Source organism: Bos taurus, chromosome 16 (genome assembly GCF_002263795.3).
Source record: "Bos taurus isolate L1 Dominette 01449 registration number 42190680 breed Hereford chromosome 16, ARS-UCD2.0, whole genome shotgun sequence".
Classification (NCBI taxonomy): domain Eukaryota; kingdom Metazoa; phylum Chordata; class Mammalia; order Artiodactyla; family Bovidae; genus Bos; species Bos taurus.
The window spans coordinates 79,843,294-79,870,189 of record NC_037343.1 but is presented as its reverse complement, the minus strand read 5'-3'; the positions used below and the strand labels follow the sequence as shown (position 1 = coordinate 79,870,189).

Sequence of the window (26,896 nt, the reverse complement as noted above, 5' to 3'; positions counted from 1 at the left end):
TCGGCCCCGCCTTCCCCTTGTGGGCCCCGCCCCTCCTGGCGGCCCCGCCCCTTCGCGGCAAGACGGCGCCTCACGTCCCAATCGCAGGTCCTCTCCCCTCGGCCCCGCCTCCCGAGCACCGGCCCTGCGCCCTCGCTCTGCTCCAATCGTAAACCTTCCCTCGCAAAGCCTAGCTGGAGCCACACTCCACAAGTTGCTAACCTGTGCTCCCGTTGAGGAAGGAATTTCTGGGAATTAGACTGAGCCCTGCGAAGCCATGCTGAATTTCCTATCCCGCACCTGTCCTCTAGGCTGGGCACTTCTTAATCCCTCTTCTTCAACCTCATGGCCCCTCCTTCCTTTCTGCAAATATTTACTGAGGGCCCCACGCGTGTGAGGCACGAGGCCAGCAGGTTCCTGGTCAGGAATAGCGGCGCGGCATTGGCTGGACTTTCTTGCGGACTCCCTGCTCTGGCCCGGGCTCTGGCTGAGGCTGGATGGGGACCACAGGGTGCTGCAGCCGCCATCTGGGGGCGTGACACCTCATTTGTCACAAGGCTGGTAAGTGATCAGTCTATTGAAGATGCAGAGACAGGGTGGTTTATTATAATCCTGATCCTTTAGGGTCTTTTCCAATGAGAAGAGCCGACTCCATGGACGTGAGTTTGAGCAAGCAGTGGGAGTTGGTGATGGACAGGGAAGCCTGGCGTGCTTCAGTCCATGGGATAGCAAAGAGTTGGACACGACTGAGTGACTGAACTGAACGGATGCTTCAGGGCAGTGGGAATAATTCTCCAGGTGCTGGTTAAAACTGTAGGCTCTGGAATCACATAGACCCAGGCTTCCATCGCTGGCCTTTGACCTTGAGCACATTTTTGAACCCTCCATGATAAGTACCTCGTCTGAAAAATAGGAATAAAACACTGCTGTCTCGTAGGCTCTTTGTCAGGATTGAGATAATTTATGCAGGTTTTTGGCTTGATGCTTGTTAAATCATAAATGCTTCACAAATCTTAGCTATCATATGCTGCCCACTGTATAAAACCCTCAGAAATGGGTGCTGTCCACAGGAGTTTGCTCTCAGCTTGGCATTAAAGGCTCTCACCCGCTCTCAGGCCTCACCTGCCTCCACTTGCCCTCTGGCATTTGGGCCTCAATGAACTTGCCGAGTTCTCCAACATGAACTTCTCTTCTGTCCTTCAGGCTTTTGTACACACCGATCCTTCTGTTGGATCACCCACCCTGTCATTCTCCTTCAAAAGATCCAAGCAACTTACAATGCCCAGTTCTGGTTTTGGCTTTGGACCAAGACAATCCTAGGTTCATACTCAGGCTCTGCCAGCCGCTGACCAGCTATGTGACTTCCTACATATCCTGAATCCCAGACTCAGGATTATCATAAGGATTCAATTACACCATGATCATGATCAAATCCCTTACAATTATACAGTGGAAGTGACAAATAGATTAAAGTGATTAGATCTGATAGAGTGCCTGAAAAACTATGGACAGAGGTTAGTGACATTGTACAGGAGGCAGTGATCAGGACAATCCCCAAGAAAAAGAAATGCAAAAAGGCAAAATGGTTGTCTGAGGAGGCCTTACAAATAGCTGAGAAAAGAAGAGAAGCGAAAGCAAAGGAGAAAGGAAAGATATGCCCATTTGAATGCACAGTTCCAAAGAATAGCAAGGAGAGATAAAAATGCCTTCCTCAGTGATCAGTGCAAAGAAATAGAGGAAAACAACAGAATGGGAAAGACTAGAGATCTCTTCAAGAAAATTAGAGATACCAAAGGAACATTTCATGCAAAGATGGGCACAATAAAGGACAGAAATGGTATGGACCTAACAGAAGCTGAAGATATTAAGAGGTGGCAAGAATACACAGAAGAACTATACAAAAAAGATCTTCAAGACCCAGATAATCACTATGGTGTGATTACTCACCTAGAGCCAGACATCCTGGAATGTGAAGTCAAGTAGGCCTTAGGAAGCAGCACTACAAAGCTAGTGGAGGTGATGGAATTCCAGTTGAGCTATTTCAAATCCTGAAAGATGATGCTGTGAAAGTTCTATACTCCATATGCCAGCAAATTTGGAAAACTCAGCAGTGGCCACAGGACTGGAAAAGGTCAGTTTTCATTCCAATCCCAAAGAAAGGCAATGCCAAAGAATGATCAAACTACTGCACAGTTGCACTCATCTCACACGCTAGTAAAGTAATGCTCACAATTCTCCAAGCCAGCCTTCATCAGTACGTGAACCGTGAACTTCCAGATGTTCAGGCTGGATTTAGAAAAGGCAGAGGAACCAGAGATCAAATTACCAACATCCGTTGGATCATCGAAAAAGCAAGAGAGTTCCAGAAAAACATCTATTTCTGCTTTATTGACTACGCCAAAGCCTTTGACTGTGTGGATCACAACAAACTGTTGGAAATTCTTCAAGAGATGGGAATACCAGACCACCTGACCTGCCTCCTGAGAAACCTGCATGCATGTCAAGAAGCAACAGTTAGAACTGGACATGGAACAACAGACTGGTTCCAAATAGGAAAAGGAGTATGTCAAGGCTGTGTATTGTCACTCTGCTTATTTAACTTATATGCAGAGTACATCATGAGAAACGCTGGACTGGAAGAAACACAAGCTGGAATCAAGATTGCTGGGAGAAATATCAATAACCTCTGATATGCAGATGATACCATCCTTATGGCAGAAAGTGAAGAACTAAAGAGCCTCTTGATGAAAGTGAAAGAGGAGAGTGAAAAAGTTGGCTTAAAACTCAACAATCAGAAAACTAAGATCATGGCATCTGGTCCCATCACTTCATGGCAAATAGATGGGAAAACAGTGACAGACTTTATATTTTGGGGCTCCAAAATCACTGCAGATGGTGACTGCAGCCTTGAAATTAAAAGGCTCTTGCTCCTTGGGAGAAAAGTTATGACCAACCTAGACAGCGCATTAAAAAGCAGAGACATTAATTTGTCAACAAATGTCCATCTAGTCAAGGCTATGGTTTTTCCAGTAGTCATGTATGGATGTGAGAGTTGAACTATAAAGAAAGCTGAGTGCTGAAGAATTGATGCTTTTGAACTGTGGTGTTGGAGAAGACTCTTGAGAGTCCCTTGGACTACAAGATCAAACCAGTCCATCCTAAAGGAAATCAGTCCTGAATATTCACTGGATGGACTGATGCTGAAGCTGAAACTCTAATACTTTGGCCACCTGATGCAAAGAACTGACTCATTTGGAAAGACCCTGATGCTGGGAAAGATTGAAGCGGGAGAAGGGGATGACAGAGGATGAGATGGTTGATGGCATCATTGCCTCAATGGACATGAGTTTGAGTAAACTCTGGGAATTGGTGATGGACAGGGAGGCCTGGTGTGCTGTAGTCCATGGGGTCACAAAGTGTCAGACACGACTGAGAGACTGACCTGAACATTTAGCACGACGCCTGCAATATGGCTGTTAACTAAAAAATGTTCTTCTCTTCCTCTCAGACTCTTTTAAAAACTCTTACCATCTGCACCTTGTATCTGTTCCATAGTGTTCACCGTGTTGTAGTTATTTATCATTGTCCTACTCTAGACTATGAGTTGTTTGGGGTCTAAGAACAGCGAATCCTCAGGACCTAGCACAGGGCTTGGTACATGGAAGTCCTTAATGTTTGTATATTGAGTGGATAAGACAGAAACCCGTGCAAGACAAGGAATGAGCTTCTGTGTAGAGAATTCTCTTTGCTGGGGTGTTTCACTCTCTGAGCCCAACAATCCTAAGCAAGATTTTCCTCTTTGGTGGTTAGGTGTCCAAGTGCTCACAGAGCCTGGTACATACACATGCCAGCTGATCAAGACATGCCAGAAGGGACACCAGGAGCAATTCAGTACTGGCTCTACCCTGGGGGGGCCCACAGCCATCCTTTCTGGGGCCCCAGAAGTCAGACACAGTTCCATGCAGAAAAACAATGCCAACCTGCCTCCTGATGCATTGTTCTGTGCCAGTGTGACTAACAGAGGATCTGAAGAGGGAGGGACCCCGCTGTGATGCTGAGAGGGAGTGGAGTGGGCCCGGCTGCTGGAACAGGAAAAGGGTGGTCAGGACAGATGGGCCCAGGGAACTCTGTCCAGGCACCAACCAGTCTGGCCAGGGCTGGTGAGGTCAGGTTACTTTTTAAAGGACCAAGGCTTCTCTTCCAAATAGAAAGACAATACTTTGACTTATTTGCCAGGCACCCTGAAGGACAAATGCAGTGAAGGGCCAAGAGAAGGCAGGAGAGCAGGAGCAGCCAAACCCGGGACCACTGTGAGGACACCTGGGCTCCAAAAGCTTCCCTCTCACTTATATTCTCCTTCATCCTCCTGAGGCATCTCCAGGGAGACCCTGCACTTCTGGCTTTGCTGAGACAGCTGCTGAGAGGAGTGTGGACTTTGGGGACAGCTCACATTTCAGCCAGGGCACAACCACTCCGAGATTCAGTAGAAGACGTGAAGAGAATTCTATGCTGGTAAACACTTCCTCCTCACATTCTCAGCATGAAAAGCCTTGGAAACAAGGACCCCAGACACAACGGCCTCTTAGATGAACCCCAGGGCTTGAGCCCCGTTTATTCGCATAACCCAGAGGTTTCTGCAGCAGTAGCAGTCTCAGACCAGGGGCAGCCCCTCCCTCCAGCCTCGGCAGGTCCAGAGCAAGACAGACACCAACCACAGTTCAGATTCCTTTCTCTGAGGCTGAGGAGACCATCTCCTCCACTCCCTTGTCCCTAAAAGATAAGGTCTGTAAGTCTGTACCCCCACCCCGATACACAGTCTGCTACGGGTTAAGCACCAAATATTAAATGAAACCCATTAAACAGGGTTCTTTCACCACAGACACAAAGAAGACTGTGATGCAATCAAGGAACTAGCCAGTCTTGGAACAAGTGTGCAAGCTTCCTTTTTTCTGACTCATGGGAGAGTCTGCTCCAGGAGCCTGACCTGCATGTCATCCCAGGGAGACTGGGGGCCTTCCAGGGGAAGACTCTGCCTTGGCCCTCTTCCATGGCTATAAGGATGTTGTTCCTGCAGGGACCATCCAGACCTGAGCTCTGAGTAAGGCAAATAGGCTGATACTGTCGGGAAGGGCGTCTAGGGCTTATGGCCTTTGGGTGCTGACTGGGGGTCGAGGGCAGCCACAGGGCCAGGGGAGTGCGGGCAGGCTCAGTAGGTGAAGCGCATCTTTGGCGAGTAGCCCAGTTTGTCCAGGCTGGGGTGGCAGGCCAGCTGCACCATCGGGGGTGGCCCGCAGAGCAGCAGCAGCACGTCTTCCCCGGGAGCGGGCAGGTGCTCCCGGATCATGTCCACAGAGACGAAGCCCTTGCTGTAGGCCCAACCTGCACGGGGAGAGGAGAGCACCACCTTCCAGAGCCGTGGTGGCCGCGGGGGGCAGCGTGGGCAGGGGAGGGTGCTCCGGCTGGACTCCTCAGAAGGCCTCCAGGTGCAGCAGCACCAAATGGTCAGCGGGACAGCCAGCCTTGTCAGCCCCGGTCAACAGGAACAGCAGGGAAGGGTCCAGGGGAGCACTGTGTCCGTGCACTCGGAGGCTGGCAGCATCAGGGGGTTTCACTGAGACCAGAACCCACGGCAGGGGGAACCCTGATCTAGACATCCAGCAGTGGGAAGGTACCTTCTGGGGGGTGATCCAGGGTGAACCAGAGCTTAAAGCGGCCGGGGTGTCGGGCCTGCAGCTCCTCCAAGTCCTCTCGTAAGATGATGTCCTTTTCAGTCTGAAATGAAGAGGAGAAACAGTCTTTAGGAACCTTCTCAGATTCCGAAACATAAAAAATTCTCTGCTATAACAACTTTCTGACCAGGAAAGAAAAAGCAAGCAGAAGTTCAAGGGTATAAGCAAGGCTTTGAGGGAGTTAGGATGAAGGGAAGGCGAGGGAAGGAGCCTTTGTTGACACAATAAAAGGAATGAAGACGGACTGTGTAACAGGAAACTCAAGGAGCCAGTCTCTACACTCTGCAAATGTTTCCTCTTTCTCTTTTCTCAGGGGAGGAATCTGGCTCAATGCTCTGTCCTGCTTACTGTAGGGAGGACCCTCTACTGCACCAGGGCCCTGGGCAGAGGCTGGGCCAGTGTACCCATCGGGACCACCCACCCCACACAGTAACCATGAAATCCCAGGACTGAGAAAAGCGAAGCAACCTGGTTGGCAAACAGCAGAAAGCACTGGGTGGGATCTTCTGGGTCTTTCAGGATGGCCCGGATCAGCTGCAGCATTGGAGTGATTCCTGCACACAGATGCCCCACAGTGAGACGCGAGGCCCACTTCCCATCCCTGCCTGTGAGCTGCCCAACTCAATCAGCTTAATTCTACTCAGCCCTTAACTCTGCTTTCCTTCATGTCCTAATATTCTGTGCTTCTCCTGTGACTTCACAGCACCGACATTTCTGGACAGATGTGCCCTTTATCCCAGACTCACTATTTCCTATCTGGTAGGTGACTTGGGATCAGGTGCTTAGTGTTCACATAAGTTCATGTTGTTGAAAAAAATACTCAAAGTGAAAGTCGCTCAGTCATGTCCCATTCTTTTCGACCTAATGTGCTATAGTCCACGGAATTCTCCAGGCCAGAATACTGGAGTGGGTAGCCTTTCCCTTCTCCAAGGAGATCTTCCCAACCCAGGGATTGAACCCAGGTCTCCCGCATTGCAGGCAGATTCTTTACCAGCTGAGCCACAAGGGAAGCCCTCATGTTGTTGAAATCCTTCTAAAGAACCAATCCAGGAATCCCCTGAAGTCCACTGGAGGGTAGGGCTTGTGATATCCCAGATGACTTTAAGCACCTACTGACTCCGTGATGAGGGTCCTAGAGCCCTGGACTTGCAGGTTAAGTACCTGAGCTTTGGAGCTGGGCAGAGCTGCTCACTGACCCTGCCTCCAGCCATGCAGACAGCATTCAACCTCTCTGAACCTCCGTTTTGTCATCCCTAAAAAGGGAAGGCTCATACCTACGTCACAGATACATATAAAGAGCCCAGCACAGTGTCTGACACAGGCAAATGTCCAATGCTAGTTTTCCTTCTCTCCACTGTCCTATTCCTAGCTGCTTCTTTGTTCTTACCCAAAATTTATTAGATTCATTCAATTTGAGGTCTTGGGAGAGCCCACCTGATCTTTCTCTCATACTGTGAGTTAAAAATAAATTTTCGGGGGGCTTCTACCTGATTGTGATTTTGTTTTGCAGCACCCGGGGAGCTCTAGGCATTGCTGGGGACCCCCCAGTTTGGCCATGATTACCAAATCTTCTGAGGGGCACCCGGAGCTGTCACAGCCACGGTCACAATGGAGGGAGGGAGGGGGCAGCCCTGGGGCCAGCACCTGTGCCTCCGGCAATCATTCCCAGGTTCCTGGCCACGCGCGCTTCTGGTGGAGCCTTTTTGTTGGGCTGGATGTTAAACTTCCCTGAGAGGTTGAGTGAAGAGATGCAAGAAAGAACAAAGTCAATTCAGCGAAGTAAGAAAACAAATGCAGAGTCGAAAACACGGCCCAGGCCAGCTCAGCAGCTGCTGTGGAACCTGATCCTGGGGCGGGGGTGCTGGGCCAGCCCTGACAACGAGGCGCTTGCGGGACAATCAGGCCAGGCCTGTCTGTCCCACATGATGAGCAACAGTGAGTCATTAACTGCCTCCTGCAGAGGGTCACTCCCTGCGAGGGCGACAGGCACGGGGCCAGGTGTGACTCTACCTCCCCAGTGGCCCAGAGCAGCGCCCAGGCTGCCTAATGCACCCGCTGTTCCCATGGGAAGGGCGAACGCCGTTGTCATCCCTGGCTCTCTGCAGCTTGGCCTGGGGTGAGTCTCTGAGGCAGAGCGGGAGCTGCGCGTGCCTGTCAGTCATCCCCACGGCTGTCATGGCTGTTGAACTGTGCGGATGCGGAACTGATATCGGGCCACGGGGCTGCGGAAAATGCCTTTGTCTAACACCAGGGCTGTGTTCACAGGCGGGGCAGGCAGGCAGGCCTCACCCATGTGCACGCACACACAGAGCCACACTCCGCAGAGAGGTCCGCGGGCACCAGAGTCGTGGGGGTGGGCCATTACCTTTTCCGGCATAAGTAAGCAGCCCGCTTGGCCCCCGAAACTCCACCACGTCCCCAATCTTCAGGCTATCCAGGTACTGAGACATCTTCCCTCCCTCAGGGAATTTGGGGTGCACACCCTTCAGATAGACCTGATAAGACAGAACGGAAAGAACTTTATTTGAATGTCCCTGGCTTCTGAGTCCCCCGGTGACAGAACCTTCCTGAAGCTGGGCAGGGATGACACCAGGGCTCTGTCTTCACGTTCACAAAGGACATGCACCGCCTCCTATCCAACACATCTTGGAAGTTTCTACAAAGCTCAGAGGGAGGAGGACAAGGGCCCCGGGGGCTCCTTCTGACCCTCTTACCTTGATGACAAGATCCACGTAGCCCTGGTCCTCATCGCTGGTGACGGGAGTGTACGGCCTGATGACCAGGCTGCCATCGATCCGGGCAGAGAGGTAGACATGTTTGCCTGGGGACCACGTGCAGAGCTACATGTGGACCGGCTGCACTCGGGCTGCCTTTCAAAACACTCTGGGAGGTCTGAGACGAGAAAAGCATCTTGCTCCCTACTGGGGTCCCCGTGAGCTACCAGGCAGGGAGGATTCAACCCTTTGAGGCCCTAGCTGGACCCTTCAAAAGCTGCCCTCTGCAGAAACTCTTATCAGCGACTGCCAGGACCTTAGTGGAGAGCTGAGGGTCTGGGCAATGGGGAGAAGGGCAGAGTTTTCTCAGGAGCAGTATTTGCTCAAATCCTGCAGGAAGGAGGGGGGAGTGTTGAGTGCTGAAGATGTCTGGGGGCACCGAAGCCACGCCCAGAGTGGCCCAGGGCACCTCACAGCCTGGTGGGGAAAGGGGGACACAGTGCAAAGGCACCGGAAGGCAGGAGTGTGGTGCAGGAGACCCCAGGAGGGGAGCCACCCTGTCAAGACACCAGGGAAAGGAGCCCACGCCACCCTTCTTACCCACAGGCAGCCCCAGAACGTGGTGAGCCGTCGGCAGGGCAAAGCGGAACCTCTTGGTGTTGTGGTTCACGGTCTGGAGGACAGATGACAAGCGTCTCACCAGGCAGGTCTGATGCGGCCAAGGCTCCCGAGCACCCCAGCCACAGTCTAGCGGAGCTCCGGCCCCGCCCCTACTCCACAACTCACCGTCTTGTCTAGCAGTCGCAGCTGGTACTTCTCATTGGGGTCCAGGAGCGTGACCGGCGGCCGGCGGGACCTCCGCACCAGGTAGGCGCCCAGAGCCACGCCGAGCAGCGTCAGCAGCCCCACGCCCAGGGAGGCCAGCAGGACCGGGCTCTGCAGGCAGAGGGGGCAGTGACCGCCGCGCTGGGGAAGAGCCCAGGGCGCGGGCGGGGGCGGGCCCCGGCGACCTGCGCCCCAGGAGGGCTAGCCCGGACTCCGGCCCAGGGGCCAGCCGAGGCCCGGGGGCAGCCTGGGTGGGGCCCCCAACCCAAGCGTGCGGCCCCGGGACCCCGGCATCCGGGGAGGACGTGAAGCCCTACTGGGCGGGGCCGGCGGCGACTATCTGTTTTTGTAAATAAACAACCTGAGTGCCGGGTCCCAGAGGGGGCGGAGTCCCCCGGCGCGGGGTACGGAGCAAGGGTCTTACTGGCTGCAGCCCCATGACGAGAACCGCGGAGCCCGCCGCGCAGCCGGCCGCCGGATCCCACAATGCGCCGCGGGGAGGGAGGGGGCGGTGTGGGCGGGGGCCCGAGGGGGCGGGGCCTGGATAGGAGGGGTCTGGGGCGGGGCCGATGGGCGGGGGCACCCGGCGCCCCACCCCTTTCCCCCAGACCTCCCCCCGCCCCGAGCCCCACCCCGAGGGGCTGCCGCTCCAGCCCCTCCTCCCCAGCCTTCGGTCAGTGGCGGCTTGGACCGCTCTGGCTCCAACAGGCAGAGTCCTGTCAAACATAGACACACACCCCGCGGGAGCTGGAAATCTCAAGCGTGCAGATGCTCAGCGAGAGACAGGCTCAGTAGAGCTGGAGGGCCTGCCAGTAACTAACGGTTGTGTAGTCACCTTGGTTTCTCAACAGGCAGAATTTCAACCGGAGGATCCACAGTCTGGCCGAGTCTCCTCAGGAATGACAGGGGCAACTTCGTTGTCTGCTTCCGTGACTGGTTTTGCTCGCAAGGCCAGGCTCTCCGGCCATCAGGCTCATTCAGGAGCTCACTTTGGGTCCAGGTCAAGATTCTCCAGCTTCCCGGGTGGCTCAGTGGTCAAGAATCGCCTGCCAATGCAGGAGATGCAGGTTCCATCCCTGGGCCAGGAGGATGCCTGGGAGGAGGAAATGGCAACCCACCCCAGTATTTTTGCCTGGAAAAGTCCATGGACAGAGGCTCCTGCTGGACTGCAGTCCATGGGGCCACAAAAGAGTCGGACAGGACTGAGCACTTACCGGGATCTGGGTTCTCCTGCCTCCAGGGCCGAAGACCTGGCTTTGGGGGTAGATGAAACTGAATCAGAACCTGGACAACTTACTCAACCTCTCTGTGATTCCTGTCTACAGATGGATGGGTGCTATTGTCTTGTCTAGTTCATAGGTTGATGTCAGACCTAAGTGAGACATGTAAGGTACTTAGCGTGTGGCCTGTCACAGAGCAAAGCTCTCAACAGGCGTCAGCTGCTGCAGTGACTCAGCAGACAGTACTGATGCTCGGTTAGGGATTACAGCTGAGCTCTGCTGGCAGGAGAAGCCTGGGACAGGAGGAGTCAGACACAGATGCTGACAGCCTGGAACACACGTTGGCCAGGATGGCCATTCTCTCTAATACGCAGTTCCCAACTGGAATGGCATTTGCCCTTGATATCTCCCGAGGCTTGTTTCCTTGGCTTGTAGATGCCCATCTTCTCACCGTATCTTCACGTGGTCTTCCCTCTGTGTGGGTCTGAGTTGGCACCTTTTTCTGTTTGGTCAGACAGTAAATATTTCGGTGGCATACAGTCTGTGTAGCAACTCTTCTACTTTGCTACTGTAGCATGAAAGCAGCCATAGATAATACATAAATGAATAAAAGTAACTACTTTCTAGTGAAATTTTATTTACAAAAACAGATAGTCGATCCTCATCCAGCATTACCAGAAACCCTCAGATGAACTGATACTCAACCCCTTCCAGACCCCACAGAAAAGCACTCAGAGACCTGTTCTGGTGGAGGGGGGCAGAGTGGTGGCCAGACTCTCCAGTCTGGAGCTGGACACAGAGAGACACTCCCAAGTGACCCAAAGGACACCAGCTCAGGTGATGAGCACTGACCTCCAGGCTCCCCAAGAGATAAGTCACCCAATTCCCACCCATCCCCTGCTATCCAGACCCTCAGAACGGCCTTCACTAGACTGGACAATGGGTGGTGAAGCTCCAGGCTCAGAAGAGCTCCCTAACTCCCTCCTCCTGAGATGACCTCCCTTCTCCATCAAAGCCCTCATACCTTCAGCGACTCTGAAGGACACTGATTGTCTCTATGTCCCATTGATTTTCCTCTTAGGTGACTCTGCTGGGCTTCTCCTTTGAGCAAAGTGACTGGTGGGAGAAACTTCCATAGTCAGTAAGACTTGGGTATCAGCCTCAAATGACACAGGGGGGGACTGCTGGTTTTGCGGTCCTTTAGGGATTTGTATTCGGAGAGGGCAATGGTACCCCACCCCAGTACTCTTGCCTGGAAAATCCCATGGATGGAGGAGCCTGGTGGGCTGCCGTCTATGGGGTCGCACAGAGTCAGACACGACTGAAGTGACTTAGCAGCAGCAGCAGGGATTTGTATTAATGGGATCATACAGTACGTGGTCTTCTGTATGTAACATCTTTTTTGCATTGTTTGTGAGATCTATCTGTATTGTTGTGATCACAGTTTATTCATTTTCATTGCTGATTAGTGTTCTGTTGTATGATTAGATCAAATTTGTCAATACCTACCTGTTCTAGTACTGATGTCCATTTGGGTGGCCTCCAATTTGGGGCCGTTACAAATGATGCTCCTATATACCTTGTCCTCCGTGTCTTCTGGAGGCACTTGGATCTCTGCTGAGTGTGTGCCCAGGAATGGAATTGCCCCACCGAGAGGTGCACCGTGTTAGAGGCAGTGGATTCTGCACACAGTTTTCTAAAGCAGCTGTGGTGGTTTGCCCTCCACTAGCAGAGAGGAGAGTTCTTGCTTCTCTACATCGGAGGCTGACAAACACTTTGTCTAAAGGGCCAGACAGTAAATGTTCTAGATTTTGTGAACTATAGAGTATCCGTCACTGCTATTCAACTCTGGCCTCGAAACACGAAAGCAGTGCTGGACAGCGTGTAGAAAAGTGACTATGGCCGAGCTCCGACACAGCTGTATTGGTGAAGCGGTCCATGGGCTGTGTTTGGTCCACAAGCAAAGGGCTGGCTGCAGTTTACCACCCCTCGTTCTACATTCTTTCCGACGTGCGGTACTTCCTAACTTCAGACGTTTTGATGTTTATTTGCAGTTCTTTGAGGAAAAGTGAGAGGACCTCCTTGTGAAACACTTCCTCATTTGCAGGGTTCCTTGTTGAGGTTTTCGGCCCATGGGGTTGCCTGTCTTTTTCTCATTGATTTCTACTTGTTCTTTATATATTTCTGGGTGGATAATCTTCGTCTGTTACATGTTAACAATACTCCCATGTGTAGCTTGCCTTTTCTTTCTCTTTATGATGCTTCTTCATACGCTGTTAAATTTGGCCTATATTGAAGACATCTTTTCTTATATCTTCATTGTTTTTTTTTTTCTATTTTTACTAAATTCTTATGATGGATGCTTATCGTTTTAATTTTTAGTCTCGTTTATTTTATTTATTAGTCTCACTTATTTTCACTTAAGACTGTTAATTTCCTTCTGGAACAGGATTAACTGCATGACCCAAGTTTTCCTATTAGTAATTCCATTATGATTCAGCTGTAAATATATTCTAACTTCTGTAATGATTTTTCTTTAGCTTATAAATTATTTTGAAATATGTGTTTATTTTTCAAGTCTGGGTTTAAAAATCTTTCCTTTTGTCATTAATTTGGAGACCAGGTGGGTTAGAAGCTAATGTGTCGCCAGAGGTCTTGGAGCGCCTCTCCAGTTCTCTGGGACTTGCTGAGCCGCCGCCTGGTTGGTTTCTGTGCGCGTTTCCAGTTTTGTGTTGACTGTGTAGTTCGCGGTATTGTTGCTTAGCTGATTGTCTCCCATATCTTGAAATCCTGGGTGATCCCATCCATTGCTCCTTGCTTGCACCCCACTCCACCTACTATCACAGACGCTGAATTCCCTCAGGGCGAAACCAGCCTAAGTCGTTGTTGACCTATCTGGAGTCCCATTTTTGTTTAATTATTCGGTCTCTGAGAATTTCATATATTGTTTTCATCCCAGTAATCACCAACTCAATGGACATGAGTTTGACCAAGCTCCAGGAGTTGGTGATGGACAGGGAAGCCTGGTGTGCTGCGGTCCATGGGGTCACAAAGAGTCAGATGCGACTGAGCAACTGAACTGGACTGAATACACATAACAGCAACTTTTAAGTCTTACATCTGGTGTATTTAGTTGTTTTATTTTGTTTAAAGAGTTTCTGCATCTGTTTATTTTTGGCTGCACTGGGTCTCTGTCTGCGCTCAGGCTTTGTCTAGTTGCAGTGGGCAGGGCTCCTCTAGTGGTGGTGCTCTCTCCATGTGGGGCACAGGCGCCAGGCTGCACGGGCTTAGTAGCCCCTAGGCAAGTGAAATGGCACCCCACTCCAGTACTCTTGCCTGGAAAATCCCATGGATGGAGGAGCCTGGTAGGCTGAAGTCCATGGGGTTGCTAAGAGTCAGACACGACTGAGCGACTTCACTTTCATGCATTGGAGAAGGAAATGGCCACCCACTCCAGTGTTCTTGCCTGGAGAATCCCAGGGACGGGGGAGCCTGGTGGGCTGCCATCTATGGGGTCGCACAGAGTTGGACATGACTGAAGCGACTTAGCAGCAGCAGCAGCAGCAGCAGGCAAGTGAGATCTTCCCGGACCACGGGTCAAACCTGTGTCCCCTGATTTTTAACCACTGGATCACCAGGGAAGCCCTGTTTAATATAAGGGTTCATAGTCAGAAAAACTGCTAGTAGCAAAATCTTCGGTAGTTTATTTGTGATTACACTGAATAGAAATGTATAGATATTTTTGCATAAATTAATAAATTCTGTATTGAAAATACTGTAATGAAGCCTGAGTATTTTCATTTAATGGTTGTGTCTTGAAGATCTTTTCAAGTCATACTTAAAAGTTTTTTTTATAATAGCAATCAGGTAATTTGAAACTTCTTATTTCAGACAACTAGAAAAGCTGAACAAAATACATATAGCATCTGACTGAAAGCAACAGCAAGATATCAAGGCAAGGAAGAATTATCAGGCTAATGCAAAAAGGGTTTCTGTCAGCTGAAAAAAGCCTTATCAAAATTTTAAATGGAAATTCACCCAAAGACTTTGCGTTCATTTTACTGGTTAACACATATTGGAAGGAACATGGTATTTTTTTATCTTTTTAGATGTATGGCTTACTGGTAAAGAATCTGCCTGCCAACGCAGGAAATGCAGGTTTGATCCTTGGGTCAGGGAAGATCCCCTGGAGAAGGAAATGGCAACCCAGTCCAGTAGTCTTGCCTGGAGAGTCCCATGGGCAGAGGACCCTGGCGGGCTGCCGTCCCCAGTTGCAAAGAGTCGGACACGACTGAGCGACTGAGCATGTGCGCGTGCACGGTCTTCCATGATGTTATTCCGTTTCTAGTGAAGTGGAGAATAAATACCTCAGGGAGAGGCAACTACTTATGTTCAAACACTATTTTTTTTAAAAGTTAACTTCAGGAAAAATTTCAAAACCCCCTCAAAACCCTACAAAACCCTTTCATTTATGTTTTTATTGGGCTTCATCAATTTCGTTCATCAAATGAAAGAGAACTGGTACCTATGTTGCATTTAATTTTAATTATTGATTTTGCATTAAGTTCTTTGTTGGTGTCACTCAAGTTTGGTTCATATTATTACTACTAACCTTGAGTCTGTACCCAAATATTTCCTGAATAGATACAGGCAGGAATGTGTAATTCTGCCTTCTTATTTTTCGATGGGAATAGAAAGATTTCTAAGTTACATATTGTTTCTTTCCTCTAGAAGGTTATAGCTGCTGGTTCAGCTATTCATAACTTTACGAGGCAGATAGGGGACATTTCAATGCTCGGGGGAAAGTAAACTGCCCTCTCCTTAGAAAAATGCATGTATGTAAACACAGTTCTAGAAGATTCATGAATACTTGAAACGTCCATTCCTGAGTCCCAGGTAAGCAGACTTTCCTCCAGCAAGGTTTAAGCCTTGACACATTAGAGGCTTGGGTCTTCCTCTGGTGTATATGTGTCCCCCCCGACCCCAGAACTCATACCTTGAGATCCTAACCCTCAAGGGGATGGCAATAGGAGGTGGAGCCTTTGGGAGGCGAATGGGGCTTGAGGGAGGGGTCCTCAAAAATAGGATTGGTGCCTCATAAAAGAAGGCAGAGAGCCCCCTGCCCCCTGGTGCACGTGTGAGGACGCAGCAGAAAGACAGCGTCTGTGAGCCAGGAGGTGGGCTCTCCCCAGACACTGAACCTTCCGGCACGTTGACCTTGGACTCTCAGCCTCCAGGACATGAGAAGTAAAGTTCTGTTGTTTATAACCCCTGGAATATAAGAGCCTGACCTGACCGAGACAGGCGTGTGGACGTGAGCTGCCGTCAGCCCCCTCCATGATCATGGTGCTGTCATGACCATGGTGGAGCGACAGGTCCTTCCTGGAAAGATCTTGGGATGTTATAATTGTGTGTGGATGAGAATCAAGGCAGCTCCTGGTGCCTCCCTCCCTCCCTCTGGCCCCCGGAAGCCAGAAGGGTGTTGTCTCATTGGTGCCCTCCTCGGTCTGCGCCTACCCTCTGAAGCAGCCTACGAAAACCGAGAGTTGGGGTGACGGGGCATCTCAGCTCGCCTGGGGTGGTCCGGTTTATGCCTGCTCACCTGTGTAGTTTCACTCTTGCTTCCTCTCACTATCACTCTCAACAGTGTCCCGGGAAGGAGAACAAATTACGTGGTCGTCCAGCTCAAGAGTGAACAGGCCTTGACCAATTTCTACCTTTATTTCTTGCCAGCCGAGCCGATTCCATCCCCAAGCCCCACCCTTCCTGGTTCCCTGCGGCGCGGTCTACCCTTCCTCTTCCTCGTCATACTCCGTGGTCCAGACTTTGATCTGCCTGATCAGAAGCCAGGACTCCTGGGCCTCCAGCACCAGCAGCCGGATGCAGCCCAGCGCCTCCAGGGAGTCTTCTTCATAAGACACCATCTGGTCCAGGCGTCCCTCCACCACAGGGCCGAGCAGGGTGTAGCGAGCACAGCCCTGGAGGTCCTCCAGGGGCCCGAAGCCCAGCTCCACCTGCCCTCGCCGCAGCTGGTGCTTCCCTTCTTTGTCGGAGCCCGTCAGCACCTCGACGCGGGTGACCTTCTGGGGCTCCTCCAGGATCACCGTCAGGTAGTTGCCTCGGACGGGGTTGAGGGTGGCAAAGCTCTCCTTGTTCAGGGTGTAGGCGTACTGCGGGATGTTGTCGGACAGCATCACCATGTCCGTGCGCACGCTGGCTGGGGGGTTGTCGGGCTCGCCAAAGACCTTCTCCTTGTCTGCAGGGAAGCAGGCGCTCTCCAGCCCTGAACGGTTGCCCACGTGGTAGAAGACTGAGGAGCCGAAGCGGATTGGCGTGCTCTGGGCCAGGAGAGGAGGGAACTCAGAGAGAAGCACGTGCATGGGCGTGTCCTTGGGGAAAACGAGGAGGAAGGAGGCCAGGCGGGGGAGGTCGCTGGAGCGGAACACCTTCCCCGCAAAGCTCAGGCTAGAGAACTCTAGGGTCACCCAAGGCAGCTCCTTCCAAGCAGACAGCGTCCAGTAGATGGTGGAAATGAACTTGGGCATGCAGCGAACCTGGTCGTCCAGCATCAGGAAGTATTCGGAGAGGTTGGCAGCGAAGTTCATGAGGAGGGCGTGGTCGGCCTTCTGCACGGAGTACAGGGCCTCGCAGGACGAGGGGAGGTCCTCTGGTCTCAGGGTGTGTAGGGGAGGGGGCCCGCCAAGCTGGGCCCGGACCACCAGCAGCTGCCGGGCCTCGATGTGTGCTTGGAAGAGGTCAGAGATGTTGGCCACCGTCTGGCTGAGCCATTCAGGGTCGGAGTCGGACAGGGACACCAGCACCACGACACAGCCCAGCTCGGGGCCTGAGGACGCCTGGAACAGGGCGCGCAGGGCGTCCAGGAGGTGGCTCTCGTGGGGATGCAGTGCCGAGGAGATGCCCACCGTCAGCAGCTCTGGGGCGGGGGTGGCAGTTAGCACCTCCTGAGGGTGGGCAGGTCCCAGGTCTCCCCCGCACAGCCGCCCTAAGGGCCAGTGCCCGAGAGGAGCGCCCACTTCCATTCCCAGGGAGGGCTGACTGCTGGGCAGGAGAGGGACGCGGCTTGCTCTCCTCTGTATTTTGAAAGGCTGTTGGCTGGGGCGGGGGCCGGGGGGCTTGGGGGTGTCATTTGAAGGACAAGGCTCCTCGGATGGAGAAGATTGCCAGGTCCAATGGGATGTTTGCTGGCCTTGACCTCAGAGTTAACCCAGTGGCTGTGTGTCTGCCAGACCTGGGTTGGAGGCTCTTTGGGGAACTGTGTAGACCCACGGGGCCTGGCAGTGCAGAGCCCAGAGGTCCCTATCGCTGCCCCCTCCCTGTCTGGCCAGGCTCTCTTCTCATCTCCTGCGGGCGCTCTCCCACCTGTCCCCCTCCCCGAGGGGCCTGTCCTGAGTGAGTTTCCCTGATGGACAGTCCTTAAGAGGCTGCTCTGTGCTTCTTAGCGTGTTGCTCATTTGGGGGGTGGCAGGTACAGAGCAAAGATGCCTGCTCCGCACTCTGCGGCCGGCCCAGGCTCGGAGCACCCTCTGTCCCCACCGGCAGCTGCACCGCCCGCCCCGGCCGCCCTCCTTCTCCTGGCCGGTCTGTGCCCCTGGTCTGCTGTTTCCCAGTCTGGCCACGACCTCGCACCTACTCACTCTTTTTGTGGGGAGGGGCCCCGGCCAGGAGCTTGTACTTGGCGCGTTGGAGCCCTGGGGAGGTTTTCTGCATGTCCTTGAAGGCCTGCAGATGGTTCTTGATTTCAGAGCTGATTTGCTGCTGGTTGAGTTGCCACAGTATCTTCTTCTTTTCCTCCTGCTCAGAGTAAGGTGAGCATCAGCCCTGGGCTTGCCCCTTAGAGCCAGGCCAGGCGAGCCCGGGATGCGGCCAACCAGCACCCTCTCATCATGGGCACACACAGGGCTCTCTAAAAAGGGTGGGGGGGCTCCAGCTTGTGCAGAAGGCCGACGGGAAGGGCCTGGCTTATGCAGCATGGAGACTCACCTGCCTCCACCTGGCCCGTGTCTGACTACTCCACCCTCCAGCTGGCAAAGGTCACCTCTCGGCTCAGCCCGTGCTGGGCTCTGCAACAGACGCTGAAGGCTGGTGGTGGTCCTGTGCTTAGCTCTGTTTCACCCAGTTCTGACCGCACACACGTCTCTGAAGCACCTTCTTTACCCGCTCTACGCTAAGCTCGGGCTGGTCTGAAGCCTTCCAGAACAGCGTGGGCTCTAGGCCCCGGCGTGGCCTGTGCAGGACTCGGTCTCCTCCAGGTGCAGCAGTGCCTGCCGCTGGGAAGTTCCTTCAGGGCTCAGGGATGTGGCCCCCGGGCGGCCCTCCCGGCAGGCGGGTCCTGGCAGCCCCTGCGCACGTGAACGCCCTCCCCTCCTCCTCGCCTTTACCCCAACTTTGTATCAAGGCTGGCTCAGCATTGATCCTGTCTCTGACCCACTTCTGATCCTTCCAGAGCTTTCTCCTTAGAGTGTGCACAGTGAGGTTAGGGCGTCTGCGTAACTGGGAAGACTCCCCACTGAAGGACCAGCATGTGGTCCGAGCTCCCCCCGGGAACTCACCACCAGTAAACTGTACATAAGCTGTTCTTCAAGCCTCTCTTGGAGGAAGGAGCCCAGGAGGATCAGGGACACGACGACCATGAGGTACTTGCAGAGGCAGCCGTGCACGGTCCGGGGACCTGGAGCAGCTCTGCGGAGACAGGCAGGTGTGGGCCCGGCACGCTCGGCTCCCGCTTCCTCCCCGCCTCTCCTGGAGTCTCCCGAGCCTTTCCGCCCGGCTGACCTGCCCCTGTTGATGGCCCCCAGGAGACAGAGGCCAAGGCTGATGGCCCCCGGGAGACCGAGGCCAAGGGGGCTGGTCGTGTCCAGCCCCCTCCCCTTCGTCGGGGCTTCCAGCTGAGACCGGAGCACATCTGTCCTGCATCCGCTCTTGGAGTGGTGACCCCGCCCAAAGGACGCGTTGCCAAGAGGAGGACAGGCAGGGCTTGGCGTTAATCAGGCCTTCCCCAGACCTCAGACTCAATTGGCGTCTCCGCCTGGGTGTGACTGACTGGCCAGCGACTGGGGCTCCTCTGTCAGCTCTCACTGCCTTCTGAGTCTTCTCTTTCCCGGGATTATGGTTGACAGATTACGAGGTTCTGAGTCAAATCAGAGGGACCGAGGGAAGCTGGTTAGTACATGTCTCTCTCCCATCCCCGGCTGGTCAGAAGGGTGGAAACCTTAAGTGGCTGGAAATTCCTAATCATGTGACGTCTTGACCAGGTTTAGAGTGTTCTGTCCATGAAGATTTTTGTCTCATAGAAAAGGTGCTTTGAGGGTTTATCAGAGAGCAGAAATTTCCCTGAGATCAAGGAGAAAACCCTTTAATGCTGTAGGATGGGGCCCAGAGGGCTCTTCTGAGGTGGCCGAACCTGGGCATCCCTCCCGGGGAACCCTGCTTGACAACCCTTATTCAGCTTGAATGGGGGCTGCCCAGTACCCCAGCCCCACGGCAGGTACCTGCTTCTGGGTGAGGCCAGGGTTGAGTCTGCAAGCCAGCTTTCCAGGCTTTTGTCTCAAGCCCAGGAGTCTGGAAGTTAACTGTCAGTTTGAGTCAGTAGACGAGGGGTGGGTATTGAAGAACCCTCCCCAGACTGGAGAGCTCCCATCCTGCCCCCCATCCCAGGCTGCCTGCCTGGTCTCTAAGGCATCACAAGTTGTTTCCAAAGCTCCAGTTCTCCCCCGGGCCCAGGACTACCCAGGCCTCTGAAGTTCCCTTCTCTTCTCTTTCTCTGGCCTTTATCGTTACTAAGAATGTATTTCAGTTCTTTCTTCTTTCCCTCCCCAGCTTAAGGTGAACAGAATAATAACTTTACTTATATAAACTGCAAAATGATTACCACCATAAATTAACATTTGTCACCTCATACAGATACCAAAAAGAAAAAAAAAAGGAAAAAAATTTCCTTATGATGAGAATTTTTAAGATTTACCTTCTCAGCAGCCTTCAAATATACCCCACAGCAGCGTCCCCTGCAGTTGCCTTGCTGTCCATCACGTCGCCAGGACTCACTTACCTGATACCTGCACGTTTGTGCCTTGTGATCACCTTCCTCTAGAGCACCCTCCCACCCCACCTCTGGTCGCCACAATTCTGATCGCTTCTGTGGCGCTGTTTGTTTATAGATTTCACAGACCACTGAGATCTTACAGAATGTGTCTCTCTGTCTGACTTATTTCATTTAATGTAGTACTCGCAAGGCCTGTCCTGGTCACACACGGCGGGATTCCCTTCTCTTCGTGCGTGTCCTTGTGTGTGTCTCTGTGCACCTGTCACGTGTTATTTATCCATAATAGTGTGGTTTTGACAAGTCCACCTACTGTGATCTTCTAACAGGACAGAACTTTTTGAACTAAAGACTTTTCTCCTCTCCTCTCTTCCCCTCTTTGAATCTTCTTCCAAGCTTTCCCCCTCCCCTCCCTCTTTTCTCCTCTGGGAATCAAAAAACAAAAAAGCAGGCAAACAAAAGCCATTCAAAGGTTTGTTCTGAAGTTAGGATGGTTAGAGAATCTCTAGAAAACATTTTTTTTCTTGCATTAAAAAGTTACGTATAGGGACTCCCCTGGTGATGCAGTGCTTAAGACTGTGCTTCCACTTCAAGGGGCATAGGTTCGATCCCTGGTCTGGGAACCAAGATCCCACATGCCTCATGGTGAGGCCAAAATAAATAAAATACTTTAAGAATTTAAATAGTTATGTATTACTTTGATGTTCAATGTATTTTTTTTCTTTTATGGTCAGTGCTTTTTAAAATCCTGTTTAAGAAAGATCGTATACTACAGTTGCGAAGATATTCTCTTATGATCCTTCTAGAAGCTTTACAGTTTTGGTTTCCCCCTCCAGCTCTATTGAGTTACGGCTGACAAGAGTTATCTGTATTAAGTGTATAGCGGTGCTTTGATGCAGATTTACACTGTGAAATGATTGCCACAGTCACCTCACGTGGTTGCCTCTTCCCTCCTCCTCTCTTCTCTCCTTTTGGTTTCCCTCCTTTGCGGTGAAGGCCTTTAAGACCTGCTCTTTCAGCAAATTTCATGTATAAAACACAGCATTGGTGACTATAGCTGCACTTCTGTACCTTAGCTCCCGAAGCCTATTCACCTTTGCTTCTTTTGATAAGAACCCCCCTCTTCCCCTCTTCCAGGTTCTGGCAACTGACGTTTCTGTTCTTTGCTTCTGTGAGTGTCACTATTTCAGGTTCCAAGTATAAATGAGATCATGCAGTATTTGTCTTTCTGTGTCTGGCTTATTTCACTTAGCATGAGGTCCTCAAAGTTCATCCGCGTTGTCACAAAAGGCAGAATTTCCACCTTTTGAAAGGCTGTGTAATACTTCCTTCAGTGTTTATCCACCACATTTTCTTCATCTGTTCCTCTGTCAGCAGACATTCAGGCTGCTTCCTTTCTTAAATAATGCTGCGATGAGCATGGCGGCGCAGGTGTCTTTCTGAGATCCTGATTTCAGTTCCTTTGGATTTATAAGTACCAAGAAATAGGATTGCTGAATCATAAGTTAGTTCTATCTTTAATTTTTTGAGGAACTCCCATAATGGCTGTACCAATTTATGTTCCCACTAACAGTGTACAAGTGTTTGCTTTCCCTCAATTCCTAGCCAAAACATTATTATTTTAGTAAAAGCAGTTCTAACGAAAGTGAGGTGATATCTCATTGTGGTTTTGGTTTGAATTTCCCTGGTGACTAATGAGGGCTTCCCTGGTAGCTCAGTTTGTAGAGAATCTGCCTGCGATGCAGGAGGCCCCGGGTGGCTGATGATGTTGGGAATCTTTTCATGTACCTGTTGGCCATTCACAGTGTCTGCTTTTGAGAAATGTCTCTAAAGGTCCTTTGCCCATTTTTTACTGAGTTGTTATTACTGTTTTCTGCTGTGGACTTGAATGACTCCCTTACGTGCTTTAGGCGTTAGCCCTTGTCAGATAAACGTCCTAAATGAACACCTGCTGTTGAGGGGCTGCCGCCTCTTTTTCCCACTTGCCCATGCTTCCCTCACTGTGCAGGATACAGTGCTCGTTTCTAACTTTAGGTCTGTGTCCATCTCAAGTGTGTGCTTGCGTGTGGCGTGAGGCAGGGGTTGAGGCTCGTTTCTTTGCACTGAACCCGGTTGCTTAGCACCGTTTTTAGAAAACGCTTCCCCCCGCCTTCTGAATTACCTTGGCATCTCGGCAAAATCCAGGAAGGGCGTAAGCCTGCAGCTGTTTCCACTCGTGTGTCGTTCTGCTGATCTATTTTTACTGCACTCTGCATAACATCACGTGGCCCCCTCCCCCTCTGCGAGGTCATAATGCCGGTGTCCTGTGTGTTCAGGTTCAGGAACCTGCGTGTGGGTTCCAGCCCCGCCAGCTTTCCCGCGTGGACGAGCAGGCACCCCGGTGCAGCGCCATCTCTGTGACAAATCACAGCGGTTTCTGCGCGTCCCTGTTTCCTGGGGACGGTTTTCTAACCTGGCGCCTAGGCCGTACCGTTTTGTTAGAATAATTTATCAGTTTTTCAGTTTCTAGGTCAGCTGTGCCGACGGATACCTTACAAACCATTTTTACCGTACAGCTCACTGCGCTTTAGCAAACGTGTGCCGTGGTGGAGCCGAGTCACCATCGAGACGGAGAGCAGTCCCTGGAGAGGCGCTCTGCGCCCTTTACAGCCGGTGTCCGCCTTCCCGGCCCCAGCCCACCCCCGGGTCTGGAGGACCACCGATAGGTTTCTATCACTGTGGTTTGCCTTTTCTAGAATTTACCTCTATTTATCTTTCTATGATTTCTGACGAGCATTTCGGTTGTTTTAGCATTTGAATACAGTGAATGAAGCTGCTCTAGAAATTCAGGAGCGAGTTTCTGGGTAAATAAGACTGCGGTGGCTGGTGTGTGTGGTAGGTGCAGGTTTAACTGCGTAAGAAATGGCCGGGCTGTTCTCCAGAGTGGCCGCACCACTGTGCATCCCCGCCAGCTGCCTGCTTGGCAGCGCTCGCTACTTCGGTCCTTCCGTCTGAGCCATTCCAGCAGGGCTGTGTTGGTGTCTCATTGTGCTTTATCCCTTTTGTAAATTAAGACATAATTTACATGCAGTAAAACCCACCTTCTTCTGTAGCGTTCCCTAACTTTCACCGTACATATCCGGTTGCACAGTCGCCATTGTAATCAAGCCGCGGCAAGGCGGACACCGTCGCCTCCAGAGCTCCTCGTGTGCCTTCGGATCCAGCCCTTTTCCTCACTTCCGGCCCATGGCGACCATGCACCTGTTCTCTGTCCCAAGAGGGTCCTGTCAGGGGAGCCACGTCCTTTGTCTCCTCTTGAGCCTGCCTCTTCCCCGTTCATGCTGCTGAGCGTCACCATGTTTCGCGAATCTTGGTACCTCCTTCGTCTTCCCTGCTGAGGGATGTGCTACTGTGTGTGTGGACCGCAGCATCTTTGCAGTCACAGTTTGGTGGATGTTTGGACTGTTTCCAGCCTTTGGCAATCACAGATAAAGCTCCTAAAGACTTTCCCTGTCAGGTTTTTGTGTAATGTGTTTTTATTTCTCTCAGATAAACACCTGGGAGTGCAGCTACTGTGTCATATGATGTGTTGTTCACATGACGAGAAACTGCTAAACTCTTTCGAAAGCGGTGCCCCACTGGAAACATCCACCGGCATGGTATGGGAGTTCCAGTTGCTCTTCAGCAGTACCTGGTTGTGAGTTTAAAAAATTCAACCCTTCCCATAGGTATATGCGTAGTATCTATTAGCAGCCATGGCTTATGGTGGGTGGCTACATTTGTAGGTATGCCCACCGAAATGCAGACGCAGTGTCTCTGGGACCTCAGTCACCAGGGGCTCCAAAAGACAGTGGTGAGGGAATGTGCCCGGGGGACGTGCCAGGCCATCAGCTGGTATAGAAGTGGGCCGGGGTTACATCCTTGCTGACCCATGACGGCAGTGAACTCCCTGGCAGGCTGGCCAAGAGCCTGGAAGTGTGGGGACAGCATCCGGCCTAGAGGAACGTGGTTGGATGACCGGGGTCGCTGCGGATGTGGCAGGTTCACATCCACCGGGGAACACCTGTCGTGGAGGAGGGGCTGGGGGACGAGGAGGGCGGGCAGTGGAGGCCCCCGTGGTGCCAGCATGGCGCACGTGTGAGCTGAGTGCCCACAGGGAACCCCACCTGGACGAGGACTCGTTAAGGTCGACTCTGCTCCTGTCCTTCTCGGATGCGCAGCCTGCGCGCACGCCACGTGCGGAGACACCCGCAAGCGTCCTTCCCCAGGAGACAGCGCAGGACGGCGTACAGAGACCCTCGAGCATCCTTCCCCAGAAGACCATGCACAGGACGGTGTGCAGAGACCCGCGAGCGTCCTTCCCCAGGAGACCCACCAGACACCTCCCTGCTGACGAGCTGACCGTTCTCTCCGGAACGGGCACTCTCTCCGCGTCTGAGTTTGCTTGCCTGCCTGAGGCACCCAGGCAGCACCACTCCCTGAGGGTCGGGTCCTGGCATGGGTGCCACAGGGCACAGCCCCAGGCCAGGAGACCCCACCCCCAGCAAAGGAAGAAGGGGTGGGGCTCGCGCCGCCCTCTGACAGACCTGTGGGGCGCCTGCGGGAGCTGACCGCGTGTTGGGCTGCCTGCGGTGTGCGTGCAGCTGACAGCGGGAGATCTCGAGGGTGGACGTCGCCTCCCGTCCACGTTCTCGGTGCTGAGAACGGCGCTCCCCTACCTCGCACCCAGCAGACAAGCAAACAGATCTCCTACCGATCTCCAACCCCATCCAGCTCAGAGAGCCGCGGTCTCAGAGGTGCCTTTGCTCCGTGACTCAGTGCTGTGTCGTTTCTCTGGCATGGTGCCACTCCTGGTGACCCCCGTCTTACGTGGGCACAGCAGCACCACTCAGGTGGGCTGGACACAGTGCCCCAAGGTGGCCCAGCGGCAGCACCGTGCATTCAAAATGACCCGCCCCCCAAACCGGCCACAGACACAGTGGTCCTGATACCGGGGGTGTGGTGTGCCTCCCCCAAGACCACTGCTCGGGAGACCCCGGCTTCCACCATCAACCTTCTCCGGGACTTTGCTTTTGCTCCTCTCGGTAGACATCTTGCTGGGTGATTCACGGAGAGATCAGATCTTTTCTGGCCAAAGCAGAGTCACCTTCCCAACACGAGAGAAGAGAACAGGCCCGTCCCCTGTCCCCCACTGTCTTGCCTTCCCTGCCCACTCGGCCTCATTAGGTCAGAAGAAGCTGCCCTCCTCCTGTCCGAAGCGAGACTGCAGGCAAAGAACCTGGGTGTAAAGAAACCGGAATGCTGCCTGGAGCCACAGCCACTCTGGCTGCACCGGGCGGTTTCTGCTGTTGCGGGGCACGCGCTCCTGAGGGCACCGGGTCAGTAGTGGGGGCGCTCAGGGCTCCCTCGCTGTGGTGCTTGGGCGTAGTTGCCCTGCCGCCTGTGGGATCTTAGTCCCCCAACCAGGGATTGAAGCCACGTCCCCCGCATCAGAAGGCGGATTCTCAGCCACTGGACCACCAAGGAAGTCCCTGAGCTACTTCAAAAAACATCAGCAAAAGGGAACAACCCCCCAGCCCCACCCTCAATACAGCAGGTGCCAGAGGTGTGCAGAGCCTTGCCCTCTTTCTTCCAGGAAGCAGGAGAGGACACCTCTCCCCCACCCGACCCCCCATGGAAGATGTCCTCCGTCTGCTGGAAGGAGCGTGACGACGTTGCTGTCAGGGGCAGAGAGTGGAGGAGAGAAGTCTGCATACACAGACTTGGTTCAGCAACATTCTCATCTTCCGTCGCCTCCCCACGTCTGTGGTTCCTTCTGCACAATCGCCCCTCTTCATTCAACCCAACAGAAAAGCATTTAGGTTTTGCCTCTTCTCTGGGTCTTAATTTCCTCAGGAGGGCACCCTGGGTCACATCAAACCCGTGGGAAATAAGTGTGAATGCTTCTCTCCCGTGTACCTGCCCTGTGTCCATTTAGTTCCCAGGACCACCTCTCATGACCTATGCTAGGACGTTTCCGAGCATAGAATGGCAGGAGTCCATTCCAGCTCGGCAGCCCTTGTGAATATTCGGAGCCCATCAGACTGGTTTCAGGGCTCCCCAGTTGACTCTACTGGTAAAGAACCCACCTGCCAATGTAGGAGATGTAAGAGATGCGGGTCCGATCCCTGGATCGGGAAGATTCCCCTGGAGGAGGGCATGACACCCACTCCAGTATTCTTGCCTGGAGAATCCCGTGGACAGAGGAGCCTGGCGGTCTATGGTCCACCGGGTCGCAAAGAGTCAGACAGGATTAAGCAATTTAGCCCGCAGACTGGTGTCAAAGTTGTTGTTACGGAAAACGGCCACGGGGTGGCAGCATTGCTTCAGGCGCAACGCTGGTTACTCAGGCGA

At 52.7% G+C, this 26,896-nt stretch overlaps 2 protein-coding genes and 2 long non-coding RNA genes across 7 annotated transcripts; 2 read left to right on the top strand and 2 right to left on the bottom strand.

Annotated features, from left to right (window-relative positions):
• The first annotated feature begins 62 nt into the window (after positions 1 to 62).
• LOC112441775 (uncharacterized) lies at positions 63 to 4,675 on the top strand. Its single transcript, XR_003029638.2, has 2 exons — positions 63 to 540; positions 4,216 to 4,675. It is a non-coding gene; the product is annotated as an uncharacterized lncRNA (long non-coding RNA).
• On the bottom strand, positions 4,562 to 9,735 carry CYB5R1 (cytochrome b5 reductase 1). 2 transcript variants are annotated; one of them, XM_059875384.1, is made up of 9 exons: positions 9,609 to 9,735; positions 9,209 to 9,358; positions 9,023 to 9,095; positions 8,423 to 8,529; positions 8,074 to 8,203; positions 7,353 to 7,436; positions 6,177 to 6,262; positions 5,652 to 5,751; positions 4,562 to 5,358 (listed from the first exon to the last, which is right to left on the bottom strand). In XM_059875384.1, the coding sequence occupies exons 1-9, from the start codon at positions 9,684 to 9,686 to the stop codon at positions 5,186 to 5,188; spliced, it is 981 nt and encodes a 326-aa protein (XP_059731367.1). In that variant the 5' UTR covers positions 9,687 to 9,735; the 3' UTR covers positions 4,562 to 5,185.
• A 6,417-nt stretch (positions 9,736 to 16,152) lies between these two features.
• MGAT4F (MGAT4 family, member F) lies at positions 16,153 to 22,768 on the bottom strand. Its single transcript, NM_001375384.1, has 4 exons — positions 22,686 to 22,768; positions 19,038 to 19,167; positions 18,123 to 18,279; positions 16,153 to 17,401 (listed from the first exon to the last, which is right to left on the bottom strand). The coding sequence occupies exons 1-4, from the start codon at positions 22,691 to 22,693 to the stop codon at positions 16,254 to 16,256; spliced, it is 1,443 nt and encodes a 480-aa protein (NP_001362313.1). The 5' UTR covers positions 22,694 to 22,768; the 3' UTR covers positions 16,153 to 16,253.
• Positions 22,769 to 22,844: 76 nt separating this feature from the next.
• LOC132342410 (uncharacterized) lies at positions 22,845 to 26,896 on the top strand. 3 transcript variants are annotated; one of them, XR_009490780.1, is made up of 4 exons: positions 22,845 to 24,200; positions 24,460 to 25,395; positions 25,592 to 25,881; positions 26,139 to 26,896. It is a non-coding gene; the product is annotated as an uncharacterized lncRNA (long non-coding RNA). The 3 variants fall into 3 exon arrangements; XR_009490779.1 differs by having other exon boundaries at positions 22,846 to 24,200; positions 24,460 to 24,544; positions 24,724 to 25,881; XR_009490778.1 differs by having other exon boundaries at positions 24,460 to 25,881.

Bases quoted from the DNA above. Each gene is read 5' to 3' on its own strand.
- CYB5R1 (XM_059875384.1), bottom strand. From the start codon at position 9,686: ATGGGGCTGCAGCCAGTAAGACCCTTGCTCCGTACCCCGCGCCGGGGG. The intron at 8,530-9,022 runs GTAAGAAGGGTG...CGTGGTCCCCAG, and splicing joins CGTTCTGGGGCTGCCTGTGG to GCAAACATGTCTACCTCTCT. The intron at 5,752-6,176 runs GTTGCTTCGCTT...TCTTCATTTCAG, and splicing joins TTCTGCTGTTTGCCAACCAG to ACTGAAAAGGACATCATCTT.
- MGAT4F (NM_001375384.1), bottom strand. The intron at 18,280-19,037 runs GTGAGTTCCCGG...TACTCTGAGCAG, and splicing joins TTATGTACAGTTTACTGGTG to GAGGAAAAGAAGAAGATACT. The intron at 17,402-18,122 runs GTGAGTAGGTGC...CCCCCGCCCCAG, and splicing joins GGCCCCTCCCCACAAAAAGA to AGCTGCTGACGGTGGGCATC.